Source organism: Ochlerotatus camptorhynchus, unplaced genomic scaffold, assembly GCF_037179485.1.
Source record: "Ochlerotatus camptorhynchus isolate MF236.1 unplaced genomic scaffold, CSIRO-AGI_Acam_v1.1 ptg000928l, whole genome shotgun sequence".
NCBI lineage: Eukaryota > Metazoa > Arthropoda > Insecta > Diptera > Culicidae > Ochlerotatus > Ochlerotatus camptorhynchus.
In genome coordinates this window covers 97,956-124,218 of record NW_027041374.1, presented here as the reverse complement: position 1 = coordinate 124,218, position 26,263 = coordinate 97,956, and the positions used below count along the sequence as shown (strand labels likewise).

Genomic DNA, 26,263 nt, shown 5'->3' with positions numbered 1-26,263 from the left:
CCGTTCAGGTGCGTGATGCAAAGTTTTGTAATTTTGCTTATAACTTTCGGAATTTTAATTTGTTCGACATGGAACCAATTGTCCCTTATTCTTGACACTTCAGAGTACCTTTTTATGTAAAAGAAAATCGATTTTTTGAAAATCCTAGGAAGGCGTAACCCCTTAATTCACACGAGTTATTAGAAAAAGAGAAAATCGATTAAGATAATCGATCATTGCAGTTAGGCCCTATTGAACGCTAGAAGTTAATAAATGTACTAGCTGACCCATCTTGCCCCACCATACCCTATACTAATTAAGCGTAACACGCGATTTATTATTATTAGAACCTATCAGAATGAATTCTATAATACGGTGTTATACCATGCTATACTATAATAGTGCTATGCTACAACTGGGGCACTTATCTTAAATGGTACACTTACCTCCTGAACAATTTTAACAACAAATTGAAAACTGTCATCAATGCCAATAAAACATATAATATATAAATGGTGGAACGTTCTTTGATTCTTTGCTAACATATGCTGATCATAACCGCAAGTCAGTCCCATCTGTAAAAAACTGGATATGAGAAAATGGCGTTCGAAGATTTGACAACTTTTCTCTTTTTACACTTATTTTGAAGGGATAATTTTGAAAATAAACGTGCTATGTGATAGAGTGCATCTATGTTTAGTAAAACCAGGGTACAATATATTGGATAGAATATCGTGAAATTTTTATTTTAGGACCAAAATCTGAGTGGGACTAACTTGCGATTTCATTTAACGTCAATAAGTGAAATAGCCACAAGTCAGTCACAATGCCATGACGATGCTGCATTAGTTTAGTCCACTGTAGAAAGATATCATGGTCCCATAGAACGTTATTGAATGCATTTTAAAAATTGGAGAAACGTGCCAAACCCACCATACGATAAATCAATTCACATGAGAATTCGGAAATAATATCAATAAAAGTCATGATGAGTAACCAGCACCATGTTGGCCACATCCGGACATGTTCCGGATATCCCCGGGGAAGTGGTAATCATCAATGAATCATTTTAAATCAAAATCCATCACGCGACACATCAAATAACATTAGAATTCAAAGCCATGACACATTGGCGGTCATATTGAAGGTCGTGAGAACTATATTGGCCACATCCGGACATACTCTAGGGGAAGTGGACAGAATCTGTCTTGAGTCAAAGCTCATGATGCGATATGTTGTCTAATATTGTTAATTCTATAGAAGCAAAAACATAGCTATGACGTTGTTTTATAGTTTATTTAAGGTTCACTGTGAGATCCATATTCTCGTAACTACTTCGAATCATTAAGTGCACAAATATCAGCTTCCACGACACGTACCACAATAAAACTGCTACTTCACGTTTGTTGTACTGCAGCATACATGAAGTAGCAATTTCAGGTGAAATGGGGCATTAATTTCAGAGATTTGCGTAATTGAAAATTCGATGTGGAAGTACATGTATAGCCTCCATGGCGGCCATTTATGGACTCTACGAGAAATCACCTTAATGGAATTATGTTTTTTTCTTGATGGGACTGACTTGAAGTTAGTTTTCGCTGTGGGATAATTTGACAATTCGACAGTGAGCATGCATAAGGGCTAATGCTCTTCATCGATTTTCTCTTTGCATTGCTACAGCTAAGGGAAACAATTTTCTAGAATTTGTTCAATGCAGAGTAGTAACAGGTTGTATTGGTTATCAAAACCAACAGCAAACGCACCGAGAAACGTTAAATCTAGCGAGTTATTAACAAAAAAGAAAATCGACGAAGAGAATCGATCATCGCGTATAGGCGCCCTTATGCATGCTCACTGTCGAATTCATTGTTTTTCATTTTTCTTGAACAAACCTCGCGTAACACGATAAAAGGGCTTATCGCTGTTGATCGATTCTCTTCATCGATTTTCTCTTTCGTGAATAACGCGACTGCAAATGAGTTTCCCATTGAGTGTGTTGTTTCAGGCACAAGCAAACATCATCTTCTGTCGAATTGTGCTGCGAGCTTAGCTAGATATTCGTTTATGTTGCAATATGAACTACGTTTATCGCTAAACGATTTTGTTTTGGTTAATGGAGGATAAAGGGCCAAGCGCAATGTGGGCGGAAGCGGAACGGAAACGGAAACTTTGACAGTTGTCACAAATGGCATCAAGATGCCTAACCGAAGTCGATTTGATTCTAACTAGTTTTCAATCCGACAAGTAGGCTTACTCAGATCGGGCTTTTCCGCTGCCGCCGAGGCTGCCGCTGCCGTTCCGCTTCCGCTGTCATTGCGCTTGGGCCTTAACAGCTTCACACTTGAAAATGAAACTATGCAAGTGTGCAGTTTCAGGCAAAATGGGATGAAAACACCGACAAACCGACATGAAACAAAGGTTGCAAATACTCATATCAGCTAAAACAATGTTTTTTTTTTAATTACGAAATAATTAGATGCTATGATCATATTTTGAATTGGTAAGATACAAGAAGAGGTTGCAAAGAATGTGTTTGACATATTAAACCTGTTTATTTCACTTCATGAGAGTCACAATCAGCGATTTTTTACACACTCACTCACTCACTCACTCAGCGATCAGCAAATCGCTGATTGTGACTCATAGAAAGCAAAATTTACAGGTTTTATGTTTCAAACGCATACTGTGTAACCTCTTCCTGTAAGTTACAAGTAAAACATGTCATCATGCCATCTTTTGGTTTTATTATTCCGAAAAACATTATTTTAGCTAAAATGAGTATTTGCAACCTTGCATGAAACTGAAACTTAACTCTTGATCGAGAATCCATAACGGTCGATTCAAATGTGATTAAATAGATTAGACACGAACCAACTCATACATTTTGCTCGCGTGTTTGTGGCTAGGATAAATATTTTCCGCGAACACGGCGGCAGATGTCAGTTTTGTGCTTTGATCAGAAATTTCTTGATGATTCATGTCGGTTTGTCGGTGATGAAAATATAAACATTTAAGACTCGACCTTCTCCGATTGGCATCACACTTTGCATAATGATTGGCAATCATTCACATTTTTTTTTTTCAAAAATTCGACCATTTTTCAATAAACTGTAGCACTAAAACTTCACTTCTGGTCGAAATTACGTCTCTGAATCAAAGTTGTTTAGAAAAGTTAATTCTGGAAAAAATATTATTTATTATATATATTTTTTTTATTATTATTATAATTTTAAGTAAAAACTCAAGAGTGTTAAGAACCGAAATATCTCAATAAGTATATCTTCAATTTATAATTTATGTTTTAAATCAAGCTCATTAAAAATTGCATACCTTAGGATTATTTAAAACCATGGACACTTGAAAATTGACAAAAATCGTAGAACATCAACTATTGGTCATATTTTTTTAGAAGTTTTTCTTGTTAACTAGCATTTTTATGTAATTTTTGCATAGATAATGATTTAGAATGTCTCAAATTTTGTTTCCTGTGTAAAAATTACATAAAAAAGCGTACTAGCAAAAAGTTCAAATATTTCACGAAAAGTTCTTGTTTAACGATTTTTGTCACTTTTCGTGATTTCCAAAAGTTTCTTTTTTATGTGCTTTAGATATACTTTTTGAATATTGTAATTTTCAACACTATATATTATGTATATTTTTTCCAAGAAAGACTTTATTTTTCTCTGCAATTTTGTCTCAGACGTCGTATATATCCGAAGTGACGCTACAATTTATTGAAAAATGACAGATGCCATTTTGGAAAAAAAATACAACATTGAAAATGGCCGAATTTTTATAAAAATGTGAATGATTGCCCATAACAAACAATTATGTAAAGTTTTATACAAATCGGAGAAGGTTGAGTTTGGCGTGAAACGGCTCTATAGCGTGTTTATTGTTCAGGTTGGACCCAGTTGTTCAGTGCGGCCCTCGACCCGAGCCAGTTTACAAAAACATACGATCAAACTGACGTTTATCAGAAAACATGCAAACCCTTCCTTGATACCCGACGCAGGTTAGCACTGAAGCAAAAACCAATTCGATATTAGAAACGTCAGAAAAATCAACACCTCGTCAATTGAGGTTAGATTACATTGACCACGTGCTACTTGCCGGTGACTTTTAAACCTCTCAACAGGAAAACACCATGCATAAATCAGAGAAAAATCTTCGAAAAACAATGGATCAAATACAGAAGATGACCAACCGTGCGTTAGAAGTGCGTGGTAAGTAAATGCTTTTCTGTGAATCCCATTTCCTGATAATCTGATCTCCGATTTGGTGAACAGTGGATACCAGCCGGTTGACAGCACGCGTAATCCTCGCCAACAACGTCGAGTACCTTGAGGAGATCCATCACTTTCGCCAATCGCAACGCTTCACCGAAACCAGCCCGAGACTAATCGACACGCCAAAACCGAAAACAATAAACTGAGCGAAAAAAAGCCAGGGAATAAAGAACACGACCAGCGAACTACTGAATCAGAAAAATTTAATTTTTTTCCTTTCATCTGCTTTTGTTTTCTGCAATTTTTCTTTTAATTACAAATTAATAAATATTATACAGGCTGTCCGCTCATCGTAACGTAAGCACTTAGATTTGGACATTTATCTAACTTCACTGTATCCACTTGAAATTCTTTTGGCACCCGTCGCCAATTTTGCGCATCGAAGTAGTAATACGTGCCACGTTCGGTTGTGCCATTCTTCTCGTACGGTGTCATGCCCGGCACACGAGTGATCCACACCTTTTCCTCCGTATGATATCGCCAATCTCTACTATGTCTGTAAAGTGTTTGCTCAGGTTAGGAAGCTCTTCCTTAGAGTGGAATGCCCAGATACTTACAGCTCCGCAGCGGCAGCTAACTGCATCACATCACCAACATTCGTGTAAAATAAATAAAATAATAGATCATCCTTATATTTTTGCAACGTTAGCTTCGACAGCTTATCCCTTATTGACACGTTGATCAAATACTCTGGTGGTACGTTGTAGTCGATATCTTGGGGTCTGGAAGAAATGAAGGGAATTTGGTAAGCTACTGCAAGAAATAATGCAACGGTGAGCTTTGGAATTTACCTCGCCGGAGAATCGGCAAAAGGGCCGCCGAAACTAGGATACAGGTTCTCGATCGAGGTCAGGTTCAGTCCGAGAGCCGTCAGGTCCTGGCCCATCGCCAACGTTACCAGGTTTGGATCGGATTCGGCGGCGCGGATGAACGTTAAGAGACCAACCATACCGAATTGGTTATTGACCATACTAGCAGGAATATTCGTTACCATTCCTAGAACGGGAAAGAAAATAGAAAATCAGTGTCAAAAGAAGCGAGGTAAACTCATGCTGCGAGCGAACGGTGTACCATTGGGTGATGTTTGTACGCCTCGTTTCATAGCTCCCTTGTCCATGTTCACATTGGAATTGCCAGCGTCGTTCTGCAAGTCCATCCCCATACCAACAGCACCACCGATCGGACCACCCGTCTTACTTAGACTATCGGCACCATGATGATCTGAATGATGATGATGATGAACGCCCTGCAGCCCTTGACTCGCCGCCAGCTGGCCACTCTCCGCGTTCTGCGTACCGGGCAGGGCCGGGAAGTCTTCGCTCGACATCGTAAACTCCGTTTGCTCGGCCGTTGGCTGCTTTACCATACCAACTGTGGGAAGGTTAGTCAAAAAGTTAAAGTGATTAGGACAAGGCATCTTCATTCTACGAAATGAAGTTGTTTAATCCTTAATTTTGAACACGTTCTACTCGGGTAAAAAAATGATTAGAATTTGAATTACTTAAATTTTTACGTTCCGCTTTCACAGATCTTGCAGGGAACAAAACTGGTGTCGGTAGAGGCCTAAGCCTAGCAAATAATTTCAACGTAAGGCAAATTGTCACGACTGGTCGTTCGGCTGAACAAGGCGCTTTTGGCAAGGCAAGGTGCTTTTTTGGCATTTATGTACTAATATGGGTGCGGTGCTGAATGATACAGAGGTCATAGTCAAGAACAGAAAGCTCAACACATCTTTGGAAAAGATCTAAATGAGATGTTGTATCTTAATCAGGACTGGCAAATGTCATTTTTAATGAATATTGCAGGTGATTTTTTTTTTCAGGGATGATTCTGTCACTGTCATCGGATGAAATTTCGTCAAATTCTCATTTTTTTTTCTTTCTCAAAAATCAGCTACGAGCTCATTTATTTATATATATAGGGGGCGCCACGCCAAAGTCACGAGTTCAAATCTCACCCCCGGACAAGTCACGAATGACCCAAGAGCGTTAAAGTGACTATAATTTAAAAAAAAAAATATACATATATATATTTATATTACGGTCCCATTCTTGGCAACGTGCGATTTTTTGTACCCATTCCTACTTAATATTTTCAAATTTTTTGTCGAGATTTGCACAGCCGTTTACTGTTTTTTTTTAAAGATCTCAGCAACAATGACGTTTAGTTGTGGAGTCTCGGAAAATGCTTTGCTGAATTTCAATAAACAACGTCATGTTTGCTGAGATCTAAGTAAAATTGATAACCGAGTACTCGGTTGTGCAAATCTCGGTAAAGAAAAAAGTTTCAAGTCCAAGATATTGAAAATGTTGCAAAGCACCAGAATCTTAAGAATTTATATGTCGTAGAGATTTGTTTTATTTTGAAGATCACAATCCCAGTTCCTAGTATAAGATCTCACTTTTTTTTTTTGATTCCAGAACTTTCTCAGCAAACATTTTCCTGGAATATTAAGAATTTGTCTTGGTCTTCAATTAGTTTGATTTTTTTTTCTATGTTTCCTATTATTACAAATGTTATATGCAAGAATTACTTTAATTTGAGCTCTTCACCAGATTTCTTTTGAATTTTCTCAAAAAAAAAAAGTTTTATTTAAGAATTTCCTCAAACTTCCTATCAGAATTTCGCTAACACAAGTTCAGGATTCTTTCTGATATTCTCTTAAAATTGTATCCGCAACACTGTAGCAACTCCTTGCATAATACCCCATGAATTATCTAAAAATTTAGTATTGGGATTGAAACTTCCCTAGAATTTTTATCAGAAAGAATTGCACTGCATTACAGAATTGTCTTAGAATTATGCACGGAATTATCTCTAAAAGGCCTTAAGAATTCCCTTGCAATGCACCAAGAAATTTCTTAAAATTCTCCTAATAACACTCTTGAAATTATCATTAAAATGCCCTTAAAGCTTTCCTCGGCATTGATATGGAATTCTCCTCAGAATTCCTTCAGAAATCGATTCACTAGACATTGTTCTCAGAATTTCCAAGGAACTCTCCTCCTTGCAATGGATTTATCTCAGGGATTCGTGTTTTCAGAATTCCCTCAGAATTGCCCTTGTGCGGTAGGTCTATTCCGCGATAGAATAAATCGAAAACATTTATAACAGTTACAACGTGTTTATTTCTTGCTTGTCTTTGCAGGATTATGGAATTAGTAGATTTTTTTCCAGCAACGCCTTACTGGCATTACTGGCATTAAAATCTATCACCGAAGCCTAGTCCAAACTAGTTCAAACTAGGGGAATAGGATTGTTTTTGTAATCAAAGGAACACCTTTTTACTTTTTTATGCCTTGCTGATAGTTGATAGTGACAAAACTCGGTTTTGTGCACCGAGGATGGTCTTGAAATAAGGAAAAAAAATGAGCTAGGTAGTTATTTTTCATCTACGTGATTTCTCATCTTTTATTCGCTGTTCTCTAGTTTGAAGTGGTTAAGACTAGGGTTCTGATCCCGGAGATGAACTAGTCATAGTCTAAAAATCTCCTTAATAAAGAACTGAAAAAAGGGTTCTGATGCATTGGTCATTATAGGTGTTATTGCTTGATTTTGTTGCGAAGGAACTTCTTTGATTGACAAGGGGGGGTCCGCCTTTGGAGCGTGTTCCAACTCTCCGAAGGGTATAAAGACTTACCCTTACAATTAAAGTCGGATAATTGCGATAAAGGCAAGAATGACAACTGTATTTTTTTAATAGGGCTAATGGACGCCAAACTTTCAAAAGTGGAATTGCCGGAATTCACATATCAGAGAAATCTGACATCACAGTTGTTGCGGCTCGTATCATTATTACAAAAGATTAACATAGGTTGAGCACCATTGTTTAGAGGATTGTAGCGTAGCCATCTAGTGGCGGCCCTAAAAAAAAACAAAGTTTTTGAAAACCTTAAACGGTTAACACAGAAGAAGTAGAACGGTAGATGCATAAATGTTAAATGTTTTACAGAAATTTCATTCCATATGGCGACAGTTACGGATCATTTATAAATGACTTAGCCCTAGCATATTTTTAATCAATATTAGACCCCCTCTTCCCTATCGTAGCGTATTCGGTTATACCTAATACATGGTCGGTGAAAACAAATAATATAGGGGAAATGCAGGTTATGTCGGCCTAAGTGTCCCTAATTTGGGCCCATACATAAATTCAGCAAACGACTAAATTTTCAATAGCGACCAAAAATATACCGTCCCAATGACGCGTTCGTCTAGATAAAATTGATAAATAGCAGCTTTTTGGCGATGGGCCCAATCTTAGCTCTATAGGTCAACATTAGAACGTTTTTTTCTATTTGCCTGAAAAGCTGATAAATAGAGAGATTTTGTTGAAAAATACTCCATAATTTTGAATTCCTTGTCCCTATCTGATACAGTAGGGTAGAGCGCTACTTCGTCGTAATCGCCCATTTCCGTTCTATCGATCAGAAAAGATCAATAATATCAATGATTTCACCATGCAAAAATCAATAATAGGTTTGTTCCGATGCGTTAGTTCATTAGCTACAACATAAATCCTGTTAGAGCGCATTGTATGAATATTTACGCTCATTGTTCTCAAAACAAAACAAGCGCTCCTAGCGCATCCCCTTTTTCTACGTTTATCCGTAGGACGAAGAAATTCTAATGGCGTTTCAATGCATAAGGAAGGAATTGGAACTCGTATGACGAATTAAGAATCAAGAAGCAGTATTAGATTTTAAACAATATCTCAACAATTTGTGACTCTTTATCAAATCCAACGGTACATATGGAAAGGTGAATAAATTTGCAAGTCATCTTTGATAGAAATATTCCATTTTTCGATTAAACTCGTTCAGAAAAGAGAGGTAAAGCGCGGGATGTGCTTAGTAGGACGGAAATTAGATCAAAAACCCTAGTTTTCTAAAGTTCTAATTCTAATCAAATTTTCACTACCCAATGTGTATCACAGTGTCGCATTTGTACTCTCTTGTTCCGTAGCCATTTGCCATTTGAACTTGGAACAAGAGAGTACAACTCTGCAACAGCACGCTGTACCGACTCTATAATCGATAACCCTAACAAGCGCCAATATATTACTACTTCTATAACTTTCACATTCCTGCGTGAGCTGTAAACTTACCATACGGTTTACTCCCGGGAGGCTGCAGTGCGTTCGACTGCGGTAACGATTGATCGTTCTGGCCACCCCGCGCGTTCGTGAGCGATGGAAACTCGGACAGGTCGAGCAGTGGAGGCGTTCCCGTCTCCGACGTACCGTTGTCGAACACGCTATGGAAATTGTTGATGCTATTCCCGCTCTGAGATCCATATCCTCGTGACTGCATGAACGAGACCATATTAGACTGCAATGAAAAGAGCAGGAAAGTTCGGTGTTAAAAATGGGAAACTTCCTTTCCTTGATTGTCAATTATAAAAACAAAACAAAACAATACCAAGCACGTGCATTCTGATAGGATTAAAAGAAGAAGTATAAATTGCGCACTTAACCAAGCTACGCTCTTTTGCGTAGCATACGGTGTTACCTTCCGCGATAACCGAAGTGAAATATCTATTTCACTTCCACACCCGTCCTCATGCATGCACTTTACACGCGGAAGGATTTACGAATGGTCCGAAAAAATGTCATCTATTATTAAAAGATGACCACGTTTGAAGCGTACCATCGGTATTTTATTTACGGCCAGTGTTCTCATTTTGTGGCACTACTGCGCTTTCTTTCTGCAGAACTTGAATTGTTAAAAGAAGAAGATGCGATAACACTTCGGTGCGTTGTTTACACCCGTCCAGTTTCTTCCTTCTCCGCTCGTCGTAGCACAACATCACGGTTCCTCGTCATACGTGCTTCTACCGATAGAATCCAATCTTTCGCTCTCCTCGCCTGCGCTTGTTGTGCTTATACCTCGGTCACTGTGGCTTATCTTCCGGCCAACGCATACAAACAAACAACCGAAGCAACATACACTGTTGTGCACACCTAAGTTGGTATTTACGCTACGACGACGACAACAACAGAACAGTGCGAGCTGTAAAGACCGACCAACTAAAACTGGTTTCAACTTCTTTCTAGAAGCAAAACAGGAGAAGGAAGACGATCTTGCCTCACTTTATTCGAAGGGTTCACTCTCAGTGGCGATGATCGTGTATCATCTCTCAAATAAAGGTCTGGATTTATTGGAATCACTCTTGATATATTGGAAAGGTATTTAGTTGGAATAATGCCTTCATTGCGTACAAGAGATTATATGCCAGATGAGAATGTGGGAATGCTTAAATGTTGTGATCTACAACTGATTAGAAGTAGATGCTATTGCTGAACCATTCCAAGTCTTATTTTTCCTCAAGTCTTCCAGATTTTTTTATTTGTTCCTAATTTCTACTGTAGATGGACGCATAACTGGAAGTTCCATTAAACATAAGAACGTTACACGCCCACCGGCAGTTTTCGAGAGTAAAAAAAAAACTTTGGCTAAGTTCCCAAAACTTGATTTTTCTTTCTAATGTTATGTGCAGTCTAATTATGTCATGTTATAATAATTATCGACAAGAAACATACCATAAGTTCCAAACCTTGAAGTTCCAAAATCATGCAATTTCGTTCAAGTTGCAGTTTATTCAAGGGTCCAGATTTTTTTTATAAACCCCTAAATTTTCAAAATTTGAAAATTTTATTCTATATTTATATTTATTTGTTGTCAATAGAGATTAGTGACGTTTATTGCATGCACATTAGCGGTTGTTTATTATTTTCTTTTGACTAGCCTAAAAATGATATGACATGACATCGGTCAAAATGAGTTTGGCAGCGATTTGTTATTTATTTTCCTCGGACTTTCACTAACACGCTAGCACATATTGCGCCAATATAAGGTGGGTAAAGATTGATCACCACTTTTGTCGGCCTTAATGCCCTTAATTTGGGCCCATACATAAATTCAGCAATCGACTAAATTTTCAATAACGACCAAAAATATCCATTAGCACCGTCCCAATGACGCGTTCAACTAGATAAAATTGATAAATAGCAGATTTTTACAACACCAGAGCCATTTCCCCTGGATATATAGAGAGAGAGAGACACTTGTGAAGAAAAATTGCTGCATCCTATTTATAAAATCGAAATCAAAGGGCAAAATTGCTTGAAATTCAACATCACGAAATGGGTTTAATGCACAATCAACGCCAAATAAAATAGGGGTAATAACTCTAATGTTGGCCTATGGATCTAAAAATTACGGATGGATATGGATAAAAGTATCCTGTTTTCAAATTTTCTTAGAACAAAGCGTCATCTGTACTGTTATATTGGTTGCTAACGAAAAACTAATCAAAAATGCTTTATTTAATATGTTATCCACCTTGGCCGGCATTAGAGACATCAGCCTTATGTGTGTTTTAAAACTCTGACGGCCATGCAAATTTACACACTGAAAAATCTTCAAGTTAATGCTACGTGAAACATCACGTAATCCCTTAAACATTCCCCTTCAATCATTTCTATCGGCTCGCACGTACAAGCTACGAGATATCACGTAAAGGCCAAATGAAATTTTGATAAAAATTTACGTGATTTTCACGTCCGTTGTGCTACGGGAATTCCACATTCCCGTTCCAATTCCTATGGTAATTTCAGGAAAATAATAAGTGTATACTGAGGAGAACTTCAAGTGATTTTTTCAGGAGTATTTTTCATGGAATTGCTAGAATTATTGATAATATGAGGAGCATTGCAGAGTGAATCCAGAGAGTGTTTTGCAGAAGATTTTCAAGCGTATTGTAGAGGAAATTATAAAAGAAATCAATTTTTCCACAATTGGACACAGAAAAGGGTCAAGATTCAAGGTTTGGGAAAAATGGAAATCCTGAGGCTTAGATTTTTAAAGATTGCATGCTTAGAAAATTATATGATCCTGGATTTAGAAAAATGACATGGTTCAGGGTACTTTATTCAAAATTAAATATTCCGGAGATGAAGGGAGGCATTAGAGACAAGATTTCAAGTTTTCAAGGTCTAAAACTTCCAAAAATATTTCAAACGCCGAACTTTGAAATTTAAGGTTGCGAGCTTGAAATTAAGCAAATGGCTGAGACTTCATTTTTCTAATTTTGGGATTTTGGAACTTTGAAAAGTTCTAGATCTCATGGTGACCAGTGAATTCCGATTAGCAATTTTCCGGTTTTTTCCCGATGTTAAGCATAAAACCGAAATGCGAAAGGATCACTAGGTTTATTGGGTCATTACTAAAACAGCAGCATTTTTCCTGGGTCGAGTTATTCAGACCTGTGTTCGAATTCTTCAAAAATTGTCTTTATTTTAACTTCCATGAAAATTCAATCAAAAATCTTTACAGAGTTTTATTAGAAAAATCTCCAACATTTTCTTTTGAATCTTTTCCCAGTGTTTATTTGAGATTTCTTCAAAAATAAGATTGAGATTCTCTCTGATATTCCATAAAATATATTTTTAAGCCTAGAAATTCTCTGCAGATCCATAAAAAACATGAAATTCATCCTTAAATTTTCGTCGAATTGTAAAGCTCTAGGAATTTTCTGAAAATTCCTGCTATAATTCTATTCAAAATTCTCTATAATTCGTTTTAAAATTGTCTTGAAATTTTGATCAAATTATCTTGGTATTCTCCTCTAAATTCTTCTGCAATTTTGCTTAGAAGTTTCTTTAAAATTCTTAAGAAATTCGTTTCGTGATGCCCTTGGAATTTTCTTTAAATTATCATCAGAATTTCTTTGTATTTGTGCGCTCAAAATTCGATTTACTTCATACTTTTCACGGATCCTGGAATCCTCTTCACAATTGATTTGGAATTTTCAAAAGAGCTATTAATCATTAAAAGTTCTTTCCTAAACTGTCTTTGATTTTCCCTACAAAAAAACATTGTTGTTTCTAAAAAAAAAAACATTTCAAAATTCCTTCGAAAAAAAATCAAGTTTAGTACAAAAAAGAAGTAAATGGAGGTTATTCCGAAAGTAGATGTTTTTTTTTCCTTGATTTGTTTTCCACGATCTTGTTTTCCGTGCTGAGCACCAATGCTACCGACGCCAGGGAGGCAGCTCCTATACCTGGATCCTACCTATCGAGCCATCAACTCATGAACCAGGGACCAACGGCTTTACTCCCCTTGCGAAGGAAGGTGTGATCAGAGATGCCTCAGAACATCCCGGCGACGCCGACTGGGATTGAAGCCAGGCCTGCTGGCGTGAGAGGTAATCACGCTTACCACTACACCACCAGCGCCGCTGAAAACTGATATTTATGAGCACCAAAAATCTGACTATATCTCTGAAAAGTTCTATTTTGGTTTATATGTTTTATTACTACATATTCCAAATAAATAATCTTATTTATTGACTGTCTGGCATTGCAAATATATAACATTTTTAAAGAAAATATAGAAAAAATAGTACTATTCTTTCTCCATAAAATCAAGAATAACATAAAATCTATCAACAATAAACTTATGCTTTCTTCAGCAAAGTTGTTTGTCATAAAATATCCTATCTTTTAGCTGCATTTAATCGACTATAGTAACAATTTCCTTGATTTGTGTGACCCATGTGGTTGATGGATGCGATATCTCCTCTAGTGTGGAAGCTGCCTCCGTGGCTATTCAATTGTAGTCAATGGATGGCAATCGATGTCCGTCGGAGATTGGCACTCGATTGCGGAACATTATTTTAATAGGTATCCACCGTTGATAATTGAATATCATTATGTACCTCAAAAATCGTGATTAAGGACACTATTGACGGAATCCATTTATCATACAAACTGTTTTACCACTTCACAACTTCACGGGCACACATCCAGCGATCTACTTAATGGACAAAGTTCAAAATGAATCTACATGTCTGCTGCAGAGAAGCAAAGCATCTCACTTTTCACTTCTGTATGACTTTCTGGGTGGTGAGATCAGTGTCAGTGAAAACACGAAGTGGAGGAATTTCATGAACCCTTTACCTTTTGAAAAAAAATGTCATGAAAAAATGGAGCATCTAGTTGGCCGTGACATTTTTTTCTTTTATAGTATAGATTCTAAGGAATGTATAAAACATATAAAAGGGTTGATTTGCACTAAAATTTGGATGCATTCCTATAACAGGGCTGATAGTAGTGTTAAGCAATAAAAAAGTGAATTAGTGAACAAAATCATTTTAAAAAGTGACTAAAAAGTGGCCAAAATGTAACTTAAAAATTATCATAAAACTCATGGAAATAGAATCATGAAAGTTGATTTGTCAATCATCCAAAAAAGTCAAGCATTTTTTTCCTATCTGTACGCCAGAGCGTAAAATTATTGACTACCTAGGCTTAGTGTGAAAGCACTTCACTATTCAATCCATTGCTCTGTGCAGACCGTTTGTACCAAACGGTAAAGGACGAGGCAATGAAAGAGCCAACAAAAACATTCAGTCACTCACAAGTAGGCGGCGCACACCGCTTGCCTTCGGCTCACACAGCATGTAATTGAGTCATTTTTCCATAGAAAATGTACGCTCAGTCATTCAAAACAAATATTGGGTACCATCACGGTAGAATAAACGTGTTGACTGAGCTACTGACTGAGTGCTCGGCTGTCAGTGACTCGTTTACCTCTCAATCATTCAGACTCTCACGAGGCAGTGAATGATGAGGCAGATGGCAGTTCATATTTATATCAAAATGACTCAATGAACCTGACTGTTTTGCGCACTGCTGCACGCATTCGTCAAAAGTTAGTTTTGTAAGATCCTGCACAACTAGATTAACAACTATCAACACTGTGTAACATGACTTTCAAGAACAGAGATATTTTACCATATTTGAAATTCTTATGGTCTCCTGAATTAAAGTCTAGAATAAATGAACAATTTGTAAAACGACCTCTCGCTAGATCCTGTATTGGCTTTGGAAGTTTGTTAAGATTTTGGGACTCCTCCACTGGTCACCATAGCCAGTCGAACACCCGACTAATCTTGAACCGCACTACCGTTCATACTGGCGATAACGCTCTGATGAGACAACGAAACCCCACCCCAGCTCCTCCCCTCATCCTATCTTTCGAAATTGTACCCCTGGTAAGCCACGAGTATTCGGCCCAACTCTACACATAGAAATAAGAGAATTTTGTTACAAACAACGAACAATGAATTATCGGCTCCGTAAAGCTAACGTGATTGAGCCTTACAAATAAACGAACTAGATAAAATTTAAAAAAAAAGGTTCTGGAACTTCGATTATTTTGTGAAAATTTTATAGAGTTTGGATTTAGTTTAAGTAAATTCCAGATTATTTATCACCAATTTTTTTTTTTTGGATTCTGTTCTCAATTGACCACTTTGTCAAGCAGTTTTGGCGTGACTTTCTACCAGTGATGTCACAAATCTGAACCAACTAATTTCTATTTTTTTATGAAACGCACAAATGTAGGCTAGTTTTCTCTTGGGGTTCTAGAAGAAAAAAATCTCAAAATCATGTTTTATTTCAAAGTTCGAGTGGTAGTAAACGTCATTTTAACTGCTAGAATGAAATGGTTAATTATATTTAAAAATACTATATTGGGTAGGGTCTCCGATTAATCTGCGATATCTCTATCAACAAGACATTACAAGAACAAGAACAACAAGAAAATAATTTTCCAAAAAAAAAACTTACTATTTGAGGTTATCAAGTTTAATTTAAATAGAAGTTCTGGGGTGAACTTTTTTTTTTAAATAGCAACACAAGAGAAACTTAAATCAATTCTGATAAATTTAAACTGTAATGATAATCGTAAGACGGACCAAAAACCTATAGATCCCCTGTTCTACCTTGGGAAGGCAACGGTGGGAAATTAAAAAAAAAACGATGGAAAAGTATTCCAGATGATTGTTCATGTTTGATAATTATTATAGAATTTCCAGAATTTAAAAAAGGAAGTCTCAAACATTCGATTAATTTAATCTTCGCAATCTTAAAAACATTTCGTTGTGTGGGGGCGACCCCTGTGTAGTGGTTAAATAGTTTTGGCTCTCGAAACCCTCTCTTGTTGCAGAATCTTTAGAATGTCTCCATATCCTGAATATTGGATTTAAAATAAAAATTCTTAATTTATTTCTCAGTATACAGGAACTCGAAAAAATATCAATGTTTGAATCATCTTACCCTTGGAACTCTGCAGGATTTCTGTAACATATTCTGAAAAAAATGTTATGAATAATCCCAGAATATCTTCATCTCATGGTATTCCCGAGGGTATTCTTATTCTTTTCTCCATAATACTCATGAAAATCTTATTTACACCACTATTTAAATTCACTCTGCAATGCTTATCAAATTATTAATAATTCTTGCTGTTATTCCTATGAATTCACCGAAAAAATGTCTTAAAAATGCACTTCGAGTTCACCTCAACATTCACTTAATATTCTCCTGAAATTCCCATGGAATTATCTTAGGAATATTTTTTTAGTTCCGCTAGGAAATCCCAAAATTTCTATGAATTACTGCTTCTATGGAACTCTACTTTTAATGATCTAAAAAAGTTAACAACGGGATATCCTTGGAAAACTCCTCTAAATCCCCTTGAAATTTTCCTCAGATTTTTTAGAAACATTCCTTAGAAATCCATTGATATTTTCATGGTATTTTAATTGAATATATTTCTGAATCTTGCTGCTTCCCTCGGAATTCAACTCACAACTATGAAATTCTCACATAAGAAATTACTTCTCCTACGAAATAACTTCACCTAACAAATTCCTTTAATATCTCCTCAAAATTATTCAGAATCCTCTTGGAATTGACTGAATTCATTTGAGGATATGAACAAAAACATTTTCATGTCTCTAGAATCCATTCTAAAATATGTTCTAATTAATTTTTGTTTGGAAAAAAAAATCAAGCATTTTCTTAATAGTTCTTCAAAGTGACTGTATCCTAAAAATCTAGTCCAGTCCAAGTGTCTTGACATTTTTTGAAGAGAGGATGGAGGTACATTTTTCTTCCAATTTGGCATCGAATTCACGGATGTATGCCAGTTTTCTGCGGTTTTCCCGATTTCTCGGTTAACTGGCCACCTTGATTAGTGTAGTATGCAGTTGAAAGTCCTCAAAGGTGCGGAATCTATATATATAAAAATGAATTTCTGTCTGTCTGTCTGACCCTTATAGACTCGGAAACTACTGAACCGATTGGCGTGAAAATTTGTATACAGTGGTTTTTGGGGCCGTGGAAGGTTCTTATGATGGTTCGAGACCCCTCCCCCTTCTGTAAGGGGGGGCTCCCATACAAATGAAACAGAAAGTTCTGCATAACTCGAGAGCTAATCAAGCAAATGGAACCAAATTAGGCATGTGGGGGCGAGTGTGGGGGTATAAGGAGATAATCATAGGGGGTAGCCCCTTAGATAATAGGGGGGGGGGGGGGCTACGTACAAAATAGCATGCTTTTTATTTTAAATCGGCGCATAAACTCAAGCTAATATTGAATCCCGAGCAAGACCGCGCACACTCAGCTAGTAGCAAATAAAAAAGTGCTGTGATAATGTATCGTCTTATTTTCATCAGCGTACTTTTCCGTTCGTTAGTTTAATGAACTTCCAACTAGGAACCTACCATGCTGTAGAACTTTAACAAATTTTATTTATTTTTTGAACGAATTTGTCATTGCAATTCAACCAAGAATGTCAAAAAAAAGTGACTTTAGTGACTTTCTGTCGAAAAAAGGGACTATTTAGTGGTCACTAAAAAGTGATCAGCTATCAACCCTGCTATGACTATGAAAAATCTACTTATTTTTTCAAGAAACTCAACGGAGCTACCTCTAATAAAGCTTTTCAGAGTTACCGCCATACAAAGGTTTTTTTGTAACATCATTGGCTATCACTTGGAGGGTGAGCCCCCAGGTTTCTTAATAAAGTATTATTTTGAGCCACCGTACCCAGGAGTTTTGAGTTATCGAAAGGAAACATATTGGCACCAAGCCTAGAGAACCGCAGGACGTAGTAACATAGATGAATCTTAAATACACACTATTTAGAGCTCTTACTTCAAGATATCCAAGTGCAGACTTTTGAATATTGCTGACAAACAACTCTAGCAATTTGCAGAGCAAGTTAAAGAGTTACCGAGATGTTTAGTTAGTTTTTAGAAACTTGAAATACCATAGTTGAAGATGCTAATTTCAAATGATAGACTAAGTGGTAATTTTTATACGATAGATGAGGAGGAGAAAGTATAGAATTGATAGTTCCGCTTAGAGAACGGCAGTGTGAAAATTGCATATAGAGAGTAGGTAGCGAGCTAGAACAACTTTTTAGGAAGGTACAAATCAGTTTTATCACCTCTCTTTACCAAACTCCCCCTTTGGAGAGGGATGGTGAAGGGTGTTTCACCTGTGCATACAATGCCTTGGTTTTCTTTGCATGCACGTAACCTATAGCTAATACCGTAGTAGGCTGTGTATAAAAGAAAATGATTTACTTAGTTTGACAGTTGCACCACGACAAAGTGGCAGCGTATTCGTGATTTGTCCCACGCGCAAATGTCGCAAAAAGACATTTCAATCGCCGTGGGAGTGTCCCGGTGGACCGTCAAAAGGGTTTTAGAAAAGAAAGGACAATTATCCACGAAGGTGCCCACAGGTCGTCCGAAGTCAGCTCGGGTTCCGAGGGTTGTCGCTGCTATCAAAAGGAAGATTCGGGTAAATCCAGTGCGTTCAACAAGGAAAATGGCAAAGGAACACGGGATCAGTGACTTTACGGCACGGAAGATCGTAAAGGAAGGCGCGGGGCGAAGTCGAGGGCACGGAAAAAAAACTCACATGATTACCAACCGCATCCGGGAGCTACGAGTCGAACGATGCAAGAAAATCTTGAACTTCCCTTAAGTGAAAAAATCCGGTAATCCTGTTCACCGACGAGAGCATGTTTACCGTCGATCCCGTATCAAATTCCAGAACCGACCGGTATATTAGTTCTCTTCCGGTAAAAGACGTGGCCGACGAGCACAAGAACGTGTATCTGACCAAGCATCCTGCTATCGTTATGGTGTTTGGATTGGTGGCTTCTGATGGCAAAAAATGGATCCGGTGTTAATTCCAGAAGGCGACAAGGTCAACACGGAGGTCTACATCGGGATTTTAAGTAAGTATGTTCTTCCGTGGATCAAAGAACAGTACGGTCCGAAGCCAAATGTTGTATTTCAAAAAGATGGGGCTCCGTGCCACACCTCGAACCGCACTCAGAAGTGGTTGCAGGAACATCTTCCGTTCTGGGTGAAGGATATGCGGCCGCCATCCAGCCCCGATCTTAATCCGATGGATTACTCAATATGGCGCGTCATGAAGGTCAAGGCCTGTTCTAAACGCCACCCGAGTACAGCAAGCCTCAGACAAACATTGACCCGTACCTGGAGAGAAATGGATCCAGACTACATTATTAGAACCTGCCGTGCATTCCAGAAGCGTGTGGAGGCCTTAATTGCAGCAAGTGGAAACTCGATCGATGATAAACATAGTTTAAAACTCTGAGAAACATCCCCCCTTTGAATAAATAAAAAAAAACTCAAAAACAAAATTTTTGAGATTTTTTTTAATTTTGACTTTGCTCAATGGTGCAAACATTATCACGCATACGGTAAGTCAGAGATAGCTTGCTCTCGAATCACGGTTCAAATCTATGTGTAAGCCACATGTACATTTTTTCTTTGATATTTCAGTGATGTTTTTGTGGTCGGCAAAATAGCAAGAAACACGTCCTAAATATGTCGATGACGAAGAATCATTCGTTTTAATAAATATGGAAAACCATACAGGCGGCAGGGGTGGCAAATTCGCTACATGGCCATTGAGAATAATGCAGAGAGAGTCACTTATACTCATAGGTACGTGTGGAGAAATTACTAAAAACTGCAGGAACTTAGCGCTGTATAACTGCAGTTTTTAGAAACTTCTCACACAACTCAGTATAAGTGTCTCTCTATGTGGGTTATTCTCAATGGCCGTGTATAGATTACATTTAGACTAATAAAAGTTCAGCGAATCCAATTAGGGCGTTCTAAATGACTGACGGTGCCAGTTTGGCAGTTGCTTGCCACCCCTTACACCCACACCGAAATTTACAAGAGTTTTTTTTTTTGAGTGTGTGACCTTTGTTATCCAACAGTTAAACTTTCTGCAACGAGCCACAACGTATAATGTGCGTGGACCTTGGATCTGAACCTGCACTGAAAAAAGTATTATCTTATTCCAACACTACATACTCAATAGGCAGTAGTTTTTTTCATATGTATGCACTTTCACACTTTTTCTTTATTTGCTACTCAAAATAACGGAGCCAAACTCAAGTTTCAAATGAAAACTTTCCTAACTAACGTCAAGTGTGATACCTACACGGTATTGCACCACACTTTTCTAGAGATGCTACTCTATCTGCGAACTAGCTCATTGATAAGCATTTGATTTTTACACCTAAAGCCGTATTTCCGATCAATGTAAATTTAACAGCTTAGGAAAGCACCATTTGAAAAACAACTGAAACAAACATGATAATCAATACTGATAAAGATTCAACCAACTGGCTTCTCTTTGTCGTAAGTTTCTAGTTTGCTTTATTTTTTTGAGCATCAATGGTGGACACCTCATTAAACAAAAGTATTTAATTATTTCGTCTCATTTTTTTTTTTTTTTTGCATTATCCCAACACTTCCCAATCTGAACCACATAACAACGATATCGTCGTCGTTTACGGACTGGCCCCCGCTGCTGCTGATCGTGATATGCAAAACAGTTGCTGCCATTGTGCGTCGTGCTCAGCAGCCCGCGAATGGCTCTCTTGGTTGTATCATCTACATTATATTGCAGGTCCACTCAGCACTATTATGCACAAATAATGGCAGCTCAATGACTGGCCGTGAATCCACCAGCGACGTCATTCAGCGTGTTCTACACACGTTCACATCGTTTATCGTCGTCATCGTCATTTTTCGAACAAGCGCTACTACCACACTACTGCTACTAATACTACCGGGCAGTGTGTACGAGAGAAAAGTCAAGCCTGGAAAAGTGAGCGTTTAGATTGGGGGGCTTGTTATTCAAAAAGTTACCCGGAAAAGGCACATGCAAGAGTGTGAAGGAAATCGAATGCAATTCTGGTGTGCGTATTAAATATATATCAGTGCCAACATTTCAAAGGGGCGTAATTGCTTTTGTAAACAATGGCTTTAGCTATCAATTTCTCGCAAATAAAAGTCCATCCCTCCAAATTAACAATGCTAGCTGGTAAAGGAAACATTCCTCTACCTGCTGGTGTCATTAATCTTCATGAGTAAGTTTTAATTCACGAGAAATCGACGGCTAAAGTCATTGTTTATAAATGCAATTACGCCCCTTTGAAATGTTGACACACCACATGTTCAGTTTCGCATCAACATGACATGATGCTGATTTCGGGCGCTTCGGCAGCTGATAATTAATGTAGAATATAAAAAAAGTATTATGCTCGCTCACAAGTAAATACCGTCGCGCGGGGCTACTTTGGACACATTCGAATTTGTTGAACCAAATGAAATAGATTAAAGAATCGATTGAATGTTTATCCACAACTTGCTACTGGGACTGCAGTATTCTCGATCATATGAAACCCTCAGAAAATATTATTAAGCGCTTCTCAGAATCAAGCGGAAAAACTTACCAACGAGTTTTATAAAAAGTGTACCTTCTCATAAATTTGGCCAGGTTACATGATTTATGGCCACATAACAAAAAGAGAGTTGATCACCCCAAAAATTCATGATTTTTTTTTAATGTTCTGTTAAACCAGTTATTTCCCTGATCTGATTTTTGATAATTTTGCACAATAATCACCCCAAAAATTCATGATTTTTTTAATGTTCTGTTAAACCAGTTATTTCCCTGATCTGATTTTTGATAATTTTGCACAGGTTGTTTATTTTTGTATGGAGTTTATGATTTCGATTGTTTCGCAAAACTAATGAAAATTTACCACGTGTCCAAAGTAGCTTCTCTGTTTCCGTTTCACTGCAGTTGTGATGACTATATGGCAAACATTTTCTACAATCGCTCATATGCTTCTCATTACACATCACAAAGGTGTCCCTTGTGGATGTACACCACATCATTTTATTATTTACTTTATTTATTTCATAAGAACATGTTAAATTTCGCTTATACCAAAAAAGTGTCCAAAGAAGACCCGTTCGACGGCACGCTAAACATCCCACGGAGTGTTACGGATAAGGTTGTAAATTTCATGATTGTTCCCTAGAAGTAGAAGTCAGGCGAGGTTAGTAAGTACTAATTGATTTAAATAGACTATCTAATGATTAGATTGACTCAGAAGAGAATACCAAGGATTTTCAAAGAAAATTTCAAAGGTTTCTAAGGAGAACTACGAACGATTGCTGAGGAGAGATTTGACTAGAGTTCAGATAAACTATTGAAAATATTTGAAAAGGGATCGATTTCTCAGGATAGTTTCAAAGGTTTCTAAAAATAATTCAAATTAAATTATTAGGAATTTTCAAAGGAATTCCAAGGATAATTCCAAGGTAGTAACGATGAGAGTTTTCTGGTAAGTTTAGGAAACAATGCATGATAATTCTGAGCAGAAATCCAAGGTAATTCAGGGATAAATGAATTCTGAAAAGAATTTGGTGATAATTTTGATATTGAGCCTTTCAAAAAATGCGGATAATATTAAGTTAAGGTTGAGTTAGCAAATGTTTGTTTCTAATACCCAGCATCATGAATATTTTCCATGTAAGAAATTGAAAAAAATGAATAGACACGAAAAATCAGATACAAATAATACTGAGGAATTAAATCCCAAAAACATAAGAATAACCAATGGAAAATATGCATGTTTTACTTTAGGTAATAACTCGCTCTGTTTCACAAGTTGATTCTAAAACTCTGGCGTTAGAAAATCACCGAGTGTTAAGATTTATTGATTTGTCCGTTTTCTCTCGTGGAATTCCCTGCTTTTCCCCGGATACTTTTCAAATTCCCGGTTATTTTCCGGTTTTCCCGGTTCGCTGGCTACCCTGGTATACCTTACGAAATCTATAAAGAATACAACGTGATTGATAATGTTGCTCTATTAGCACACCAGCACACTGATACGCGGAGTAATCTCGATGACCTATCCGAGAGCTGTTCTACGGTGTGTCTCACTATCAATTCAACAAGTCTAAATCGTTGGATGCCACGAACAACCCTTCCAACTATACATTAGCTATGCAAGCCATAGGGAAAGTTGTAGATTTCCAATACCTTGGCACCAGAGACCGTATAACCAAACCAAGAGTAAAATAGATGCCTCGTTGCCTCACACCTGGAACTCGAACGCCGAGCTCAGTGTCATCAAAAGCCGATATCAACGAAAAATCGAGAACGAAAGTTAAGGTGTGTCGACCACACCCTACGAAGGGGGCAGAAATGTAATCTACAAGCAAGCGCTGGATTAGAACACAGCATGAAATCGCAGCAGAGGCATACCCAGGCAAAGGAGCCTCAACAAATAAATCAAGGGTTGGTTGGAAATGCTATCTAACATAGACATACTTCAAATCACCGCATACATCGTACGGGTTAGGCAAAGAGTGTGCGTTTGACTTTGCATTAATAGCCCTTCGCTCATTTTCAATTTTTATACTGCCGTACTCTAACGGAACTATATACCTATATTCTTCTAAGACTATTATCTAGCTAATGAATCATCACACTAAAGCTTCATGTTAGATAGCATTTCCAAGCAACTTTGAAAATCGCAAACTTCGCGTATGAAGTAACATAAAAACACTTTGAAAATAAATCAAGAAAGTTGACAGAAATCTGACAAAAGTAAGCACCCGCCCAGGATGGAAGTCTATCGCGTTGCCCCTAGTGTAGGTGTGTAGAATACTTGAGTGAATGAGTGAGTTCCTAATTTTCTCCGAAAAATTTAGGCTCTCAGAGAACATCGGTTTAAAGTAGTTGATCAAATACGAATTTCATACTTCTCGATCAACAATTGAAAAAGTTCTATCAGTTTTTGTAAACAAAACTTTTGGTTTGCGTGGGTGGCCTACGCTTTACGAGGAATGGGCTTACAACGTTTTGTTTACAAACCCTGATAGTCCCTTTTCAATTGTTGGTCGAGACTTTACCCTCTCAAGCGCGTTTTAATATATAGTTAAAACAAGTTTAATCACAATATTATACTGAATATCAAAAGTACCTTTTTTGTCGTTCAATGATTAACATGTCACCTTGATCGGTAAATAATGTGAAGTGTGCAAGAATTGGGTGGTGTGCAACAATTGGCAACTTACCCTAGAACCCTTAGCATGCTAATTTTTGCATTCCAATTGAAAGGGAATCGTCAGGGCTTTCATTTGGCATATTTATTTTTTTTAACGGAAATTCGTCATATTGGATTTTTTTCGAAGAAATCAGCTTTCCATAAGCACCATAATCACCATCTAATAATTTTGCTCGAAATACAAAGAAAAAAATCATATAATTTAATCGAATAAACGGTGGATATGTTCACACAATTGTTATGGTCAAAATTCCTACCAGACAAAATTTGATCTCAAAATTTGCACGAAAAAAAACTGAACCAAAACAAAACTACTCACCATCGTCGATCCAAGTCCCGGCATTGTCCTTCGGTCCGCAAAGCCTCGTTGTCCACCAAAGAGGTTGCTCCTCGCGTTCGCCCCACTGGACGCGGACGAGTTCGAGGAGGAAAGCTGCTGGGACTGCTGCTGGGAACCGTTGGTACTAGCACTAGAGGTCGCAGGGTTCGCACTGCTTCCGCCAACCACGCCGCTTCCACCACTGCTGGAGCCACCACTCGAAGCTCCACCGCTTCCACCGTTCCGCGTCCCAACGGTACCTGGTGACAGTTGCGGGGGTTGATTCTGGCCGCCTTGACCCACCGGTTGCTGCCCCTGCTGCTGCTGCTGCTGCTGTTGCGAGTGAGGTGGTTGACTTGCTCCGAAACTCCCTGCTCCCGTTGCTGCCGTTGGAAACATACCAGACGTTGGTGTGACATGGCCCGATAATGAGCTATTACCGAAACCACCCGCAGTACCTCCTCTCCCACTCAACGATGCACTACTTGGTATACTTCTCGGAGGCTGTTGGAAATTCAAGTTTGCCATAACCTGCAGGTTTCAATTCAACCATCATCAACCAGACAGAGGGTTCGCGTTAGGTTCCATCGATATCAGCGTCGTTGTTGGTGGTGTTTCGTTTGGCATTTTCGATGTCGTCGTCATGGCATGAATCGAAGTAGAACGCGTATGAAAAGAGAGAAGGAAGAAAGAAAAAAAAACTTGAATTAATGCACTTCTTCTCAAGATTCGTTTGTTTCATCGCTGGGACTACAACATGATGCACACATACACAGAGGGCCGTTCCCCAATTCCACACACAATCCCTTTGCTCGACGCCCGCGAGTTCCCAAGCGACGCCGGCTGCCATAGCTTTTTTATGGCCTACAAAAAAAAAATACGGATGGGAGCATCAAAGCGCAGAGTCGGAGAGAACGGAAAGAATTTCTTCTATCGGACAATGGGATCTCAACATCACTTCGAAGGCCATTGTGTTACAATTTCTTTCTTCGACTTCGAACTGATTCTCTTGTTTCTTTCATTCGACGTGGGGTGGCAAGAAATTCGAACGGAATAAATTGTGCAAACTAAATGCACGAAAGCGATTTATCCGCTCTCGTAATAACAACTATGCCAAAGCCAACCCGCGCATTGCTCACATTAGACGAGAGTTTTGCTTCACTCGTTAAAACAGAGGAAGACATTTCGGTGACATTGTGGTGACATGGCGAATGATAGAGCGCAAAGGGTCCTCTCAAAAAGAAGTGCAGCTTTTTTCGACTTCTCTTGTTTCTACCCTGTTGGTTGCGCTACGTTGACGAGCCCGTTAAGCCCCACACGCCCCACACAGTCGACGTAGATGGTCGAATCCATCCACACCCATCGTACGTACGGAGGATTGTTTTGTCTATGGG

The 26,263-nt window shown here is 38.0% G+C and overlaps 1 protein-coding gene and 1 long non-coding RNA gene across 4 annotated transcripts in view; one reads left to right on the top strand and one right to left on the bottom strand.

The window, feature by feature from the left end:
• Positions 1-3,962: 3,962 nt before the first annotated feature.
• On the top strand, positions 3,963-4,576 carry LOC135715467 (uncharacterized). The gene is made up of 2 exons (XR_010519077.1): positions 3,963-4,205; positions 4,269-4,576. It is a non-coding gene; the product is annotated as an uncharacterized LOC135715467 (long non-coding RNA).
• Rga (Regena) overlaps positions 4,455-26,263 on the bottom strand; it is a 68,935-nt gene continuing 47,126 nt past the window's right edge. For 2 of the 3 annotated variants that reach the window (XM_065238736.1, XM_065238735.1), the window contains exons 3-8: positions 24,870-25,400; positions 9,376-9,598; positions 5,340-5,639; positions 5,060-5,264; positions 4,826-4,990; positions 4,455-4,764 (exon numbers count right to left, since the gene is read on the bottom strand). In XM_065238736.1, coding sequence (XP_065094808.1) covers positions 4,539-4,764; positions 4,826-4,990; positions 5,060-5,264; positions 5,340-5,639; positions 9,376-9,598; positions 24,870-25,397 — 1,647 coding nt within the window. In that variant the 5' untranslated portion in view covers positions 25,398-25,400 and the 3' untranslated portion in view covers positions 4,455-4,538. The remainder of the gene's footprint in view (positions 4,765-4,825; positions 4,991-5,059; positions 5,265-5,339; positions 5,640-9,375; positions 9,599-24,869; positions 25,401-26,263) is intronic. The other variant, XM_065238738.1, reaches the window with a different exon arrangement.